This window comes from Pollicipes pollicipes, unplaced genomic scaffold (assembly GCF_011947565.3).
Source record: "Pollicipes pollicipes isolate AB1234 unplaced genomic scaffold, Ppol_2.1 Scaffold_4219;HRSCAF=4965_pilon_pilon_pilon, whole genome shotgun sequence".
Classification (NCBI taxonomy): Eukaryota; Metazoa; Arthropoda; class Thecostraca; order Pollicipedomorpha; family Pollicipedidae; genus Pollicipes; species Pollicipes pollicipes.
The window spans coordinates 2,852,196-2,858,117 of NW_023596448.1; the positions used below are offsets into that span (position 1 = coordinate 2,852,196).

General features: G+C 51.2%; 1 protein-coding gene across 1 annotated transcript; it reads left to right on the top strand.

The window, feature by feature from the left end:
- The first annotated feature begins 390 nt into the window (after nucleotides 1–390).
- On the top strand, nucleotides 391–2,529 carry LOC119095674 (uncharacterized). Its single transcript, XM_037218530.1, has 4 exons — nucleotides 391–399; nucleotides 1,011–1,190; nucleotides 2,188–2,292; nucleotides 2,350–2,529. Exons 1-4 carry the CDS (start codon nucleotides 391–393, stop codon nucleotides 2,527–2,529), a joined length of 474 nt encoding a protein of 157 aa, XP_037074425.1.
- The last annotated feature ends 3,393 nt before the right edge of the window (nucleotides 2,530–5,922 follow it).

Below are 5,922 nucleotides of genomic sequence, written 5' to 3' on the forward strand. Positions count from 1 at the left end.
AGGGACTTAGGTGAGAGAGAGAGAGAGAGAGAGAGAGAGAGAGAGAGAGAGAGAGAGAGAGAGAGAGAAGAGAGAGAGAGAGAGAGAGAGAGAGAGAGAGGGAGGGGAGGGAGTGGATAGGAGATGAGAGGAAAGAAGAAGGGAGGAGAGGAGAAAAGAGCTGAGAAGAGACGAGGAGAGGGGAAGAGAGAAGAGTGCCCGGTAGCGCAGCCACGGGAGTGCGTGTCTGTGCGTGGGGGAGAGTCCCAGGCGTCAGGGGTCACCAGCCGTGTCTTTTCGAGCCTTCGACTTCTGCAATGGCCACAGGTCGAGGTCACGGCACGACCATATAAGGCGGCGAGTGGCGGCCGTCGGCATCAGTGGTCTCCTCAGCGCCATCTCACCATCGCCATGCAGCTGGTGAGAGCTCGGGGTTTCGATGCGTGCCGGCGTCATTCGGGCCGGGCCGGCAGACGCGCTTGGAGACGCGCAGACGGGTCCGCTGGCTATGAGATCCTCAGCTCGGCAGAAATCGGACTCGTTTCAAGACGAATGTGATTTTGTGGGAAACCTGCCATTCCTCGCACGGTAATTTAGTGCCGTTGGTGCGTCTCCGTCATATGCTAGCCACCGCGGCCCGCAGTCCGACGAAAACGGGAAACCTGGTAGATGAGGTAGCGAAAACCGCACCGTTCTTGACGACAAGAAGCGCCAACACGTGTGGAGGACGCGGCAGCGCCGCTGGGTTTCCGCGAAAACCTCAACATCCCCATTGAAATTAGCTGTACGCATTCCCACTTTCCATTGTAAGATGCACGTCTTAACGATTTGCCACACCATCTTTTCTTAGCATTCCTTACCAGTGGAGCCCCCAGACCGACAACACCGTGTAAACTAGTCCCAGTAGGCACTCTTGAAGCTGGCGCATAACCCTGCTGTTCTCGCTGGTTTCTACCGTTCCGCCGCTACGGCTAGAGCCACTATAACAATATGTGCGTTGGTTGAGATCTACCGCATCTTTTCTGTTTCAGTTTGTGTTTATCTGCCTGGTGGCTGCGGCGGCCGCAGCGCCACAGCAGTTCCTCCAGGACTTCAATCCTCAGCAGTTTGTCAGCAGTGGCCTGCAGGCGGTGCGCATACTCAGCCAGAGGTTCGAGCAGGACCAGGCTGGCAACTATGAGTACGGATATGAACAAGACAACGGACAACAGGTAAGGTGGGTTTGAAACGGGTAAGTGGTGGGTAAGGTGGGTTTGAAACGGGTCCTGCCGCGCTTGTAACACATCCAGATGCTAGGCTGCTCTTTTGTTTTGCAAATGTTTTTCGATACCAAAAACAGACGATACTCACCTAGGTGCCAACACTTTATATCCTATCCTGACATTTTTGTTCATTTGCATTCTGTGAAGTTTGCTAAATCTATTCATTTTGTTCTATTGTCCACGTCATCCAGCATTTTTTAAAGAAATATAATTTATGCGTGCGGTGTTTCCTGCTTACCACGGCAGCCAGCATTGCTCTGCCACGCTGTAGACAGGTGAGAGTGTGCGCCTATTACGCACAGAAAAGTGTGGCCCGACTGCGTGGAGTCCAAGCCGCGGTGCTTTTCCGTCCCTCCAGGACGCGCGATATCATCTACCTACGGCGGGACACTTGAATGGTGCCCGTCACAGTCGGACTCAGCCAAAATGCCGCACCAATTTCCTGCTTAAAAATTAAAGCTCTCACCATTGGTTCTCGTAGTTAATGTTTCGTCGCATTTCGGTATTTGCGATGCCACTGGTGCATAGGTAGTGCAACATACCCAAATTGCTGTAAAAATTTGCAGTTTACCGGCCGTGTAATAAACTGCACTTTACTTACCTGCTCCACTTTACTCACCATGTAAATATTCTTTAAACCTTCACGCCTGTAGGTAATTGCCTTTAATACGACCAATTAAGGTCATTCGCTATTAGCACTATAGCGCATGCACGACGTCGTCACATTAACACTGCGAGCCGGGAGCACTTACGTCGGAATAAAACCTGCAAATAGAGCAAGTTGACTCAAAAACCCATTGCTTTACAACTTGGTACCACGGCTGTTTCTTGTAGCGTCGATGACATCATCTCGTGCTTTTCTTTTGCACAAATAAGGAGAACACTTATTAAATGGCGATGTGTCAGGCGTGCATACAAGTTAACGCATTGGTTTTTATGTCACCAGGTGCAGGAGGTGGGCCGAGTGCTGCCGGGGTCCCAGCCAGAGACCGGCAGCATCTCCCAGCAGGGCAGCTACCAGTTTGTTGGCGACGATGGCAACACCTACCAGGTCAGCTACGTGGCCGACGAGAACGGCTTCCAGCCTCAGGGCGCCCACCTGCCGCAGGCTCCAGCTCAGATCCCCGAGTACGAGCAGCTGAGGCGGGACTACCCGCAGCTGTTCTGGGCCGAGAACGGAGGAGCCGGCATCATTCTCAACGGCCAGCAGCAGTTCAATCAGCAGCAGTTCGTTGGTCAGCAGTTTGACAGCCAGCAGTTTCAGCCGCTTACTCAGTTCATCAACTAGCTGAAACTGACAAAGCCTGTTTAATTCAAGAGCTGCGTTTATGGGAAATGTTAAGTGACTGTTTGATGTGTTCGTATCTGTGAGACGTTTTCATGATGCAAAGCGCCGCAGCCTCCGCTGTCGTTGATGCGTTCGAATGCTTTACGGTGATGTGTTTTTTTCTGTGTGTGTCCAGTTGGGTCCCCACCTCCGTGATAGTTTGTGTTATAATCACTGTGATGAGAAGTGTTGGTCATATACACGTGACATAGGCGTGACACCGCCTGCCAAATACAAAGCTGAATGACGTTCAGTGTACGGATTCTGTCGATGTTCTTTGCTGTTGAGAAGACTCGGGTGGATATGTGGGATAAATGATTGGTGCACTTAAAAGGTTTATGTTTATCAAAACAGTTACCAGAGCTCAATTCCTTATCCTGAGAATCATTATCACAAAATATGAGCCCTAACAAACATTTAGCGCGTGGAATACTGACACCATGCTACCGGCTTTAAATCCATGTAGTAAAACGCTGCCATGATGAAAGAACCAGCCAGTGGTACGTGCCTTCCAGTAAGCACGTGTAAAGATGACAACAAAGAGCATATTAAAACAAGATGAACGCATCCGCCTCCTGGCATAAAGAAAGATACGCATCGTTCAGGCCATGCCGCAACGCCCTTCCTAATTTTGGTAGACGAGTTTTGGCACCTAATTTTGGTATCTTTCAATCAGTTGCTCATATAGATTGAGCGATGTCATGCATTACCGTCGATCAAATTGCGCTTTCATACCTATGCGTTGAGAAAAATGGCATTGCAAATATTCTTTTAACATTATGCACTCATATATATATATATATATATATATATATATATATATATATATATATATATATATATATATGGGTGGAACTTACATGGCTACATGCTACGTAAACACATATCAAATCAATATTCGCCAACAAAGTCCATCTGCACCAAACACAACTTGTAGCCAGTTTCTCAAAGCGAAGTACTCGTATATTTTTGTAGTGGTACTTAACTGTTTTACATTTCCCTGACCCGACGTGACTGTGTGGCACCAGGAACTCGCTATAATGGGTTGCATGATGCTCGTCAAAATTATGCTGATGTGGCAAGCCGCAGTAAATCATTCTTGCGGGGGCAGGTCGCATAAACTGCGTAAAAAGGAACAATTGTAAATGTTTAACATTTACTTAGCCTCCGGTGACGCGACCCCCGCTCTCAGAGACGTTTCGGCCAGACAATACTGACGTCAAAAGCCATTGTAGTCATAAAATAAGCAGACATCCCATCCCAATTTCGGCAAGTGAAATATGTTGTCTGTTTAGCAAGAAACTTTATAGACAATTGGTTATAGCTCGCGACTTATTCAGAGAAAAGTGGTGACAAATCGGCGAAACGGCTGCCATGTCGTGAAGTGAACTGATGAAGACATCATATAAATGGTCGCTAAGATAGTTAAGAAAAACCTCAGGCGGTCTGTCAGGCGCCCCCCCCCCCCCCCCCCCCCCCCCCACTGTACTCGGGTGAAGGATGGGACGAATAGTTCGCCAGTGAAAAATGTACTTCACATTGCGCCTGCTTCATGCCAGCCATGCTCCGAGAGGGCCAAGGTCAGCTCTGGACCAACGACGGAATGGAGAATGATGAACAGCTGCGACTGCCTCCCGGCCTCGGCCTTAAGGTGGAGGCAAAAATTGTCGCATGTTGCGCGCGCACCATGTAGACGGCCGCCACGTCGAAGGCACCGAGGTTTTAGGTGCACTATATTTGATGACCGCCCATCGCCAACACCGCGCTTCAACTCCTCGTGGACGCTGACAGGGAAACAACGAAACCTCGGAAATGGACAGACTAGACCTACAACTAAACAGAGCGGAAACAGACAGAACAGAGACTAAAATTAGCAATACAAAATGAATACCAAAATAGCATGGGTTGACTGACGCTAAATTAGACCTCAAGATAATCGCAAGCAAGTGACTCAACAAACGAGAGGCGAGCACTAAATCAAACTAGAAATGCAAACGGTGCACCGACTACACCCGACCCTGTTAACCAAAAAAAAGACATCACTTCGCAATCTTCCGTCGCAGCGCACGATCACAGCACGGCCGCAGAATGCCGCCGCGGAGCTCGGCCGCAGAACACCGCCGTAGACGATGGGCGGTCATCAAATATAGTGCACCCAAAACCTCGGTGTCTTCGACGTGGCGGCCGTCTACAACTGGTGGCAGCGGTAGGATGGAGGGCCCACGTCGCAACTACTGCCGCGTCGACGAGGTTTTCGCGCTCATTCGCCTGCCCGGTGACGCCTGCCTTATCTGGGGTCGCTGAGCGCGCCTCTGCGACCGCCCGCGGCCACTCGCCCGCCGGCCGGCCGAGTGACCTCCGGCCGGGTCGGTCTGGTGCGTGCTTCCTGCGCGGGACGCCGCGCTGCGTCTGAGCGAACGGCCGGTCCGGCTCTGCCGTGCGCAGCAGCGGGAGTAGCTGTGACTGATGGCTGCCAGGTGATTCCGAGCTGCTGGCGACACTGTCTGGGTACCTGCGCTGCTGCAATGGTCGGTTAAGTACCTAGTCTTGCTTCATCTTTTTTTTGGACTGAATTGCTTTCTTGATAGCATGGACTCTAAGCCTCCCGTTTCGGCTGATGTGGCTCCTGCTGCGCATTTGAGATCCGAGATGGCTGGTCTGACGATGCCGAGTTTTGATGGACGTGGTTCGCTGAGACGCTTTCTTGATGATTTTCAGCGGTATGCCATGCTCCGAGAATGGACCGGGGAGCAAATGTCAAATGTCTTCCCGCTGTCACTCACTGGCATTGCTCGTGACGCATTCGATAGCCTGCCCACTCAACAGGCTGCCACCTTCGAGACGGCTGCTGCAGGGTTGAGAGGTGCTTTCGGTGCTAAGACCGTGACAGAGCATCACCTCGCCTTGCGTGAGTTGAGGTTTAGTGTGGGCGAGAGTCTCGATGCGTTTGTCATCAGATTTAGAAAGCTGATGGCTATGGCTTTCCCTACCCTCACCGATACGGGCTCAATGATGTTCAGCCATTTCCTGACCACCTTGCCCGCTGATTTACATGCCGCTGTTATTGCGGACGGTATTTCGTCCTTTGACGGCGCCATCACTAAGGTGCGTAATCTGATTGCTTCACAGGCATATCTGAAGCAGTATCAGCCCAGTGTCCGCCATCTCGACTGTGACGGTGAACTGGCTGTGTTGACGAGGAGGGTGATGAGCTTAGAGGCCGCAGTTCAGGCAGCCTCTCGTCCCGGTGGCACTTCTGCCTGTCAGAGAGACCGCGGCTCGCGGTTATGTCTGTGCTGCGGTGGGCAGAATCATGTCCGCGATCGCTGCAGAATGCGGAACCGGAAGTGCTTC

Bases quoted from the DNA above. Each gene is read 5' to 3' on its own strand.
- LOC119095674 (XM_037218530.1), top strand. The intron at 1,191-2,187 runs GTAAGGTGGGTT...TTATGTCACCAG, and splicing joins AACAAGACAACGGACAACAG to GTGCAGGAGGTGGGCCGAGT. The intron at 2,293-2,349 runs GTCAGCTACGTG...CACCTGCCGCAG, and splicing joins ACGATGGCAACACCTACCAG to GCTCCAGCTCAGATCCCCGA.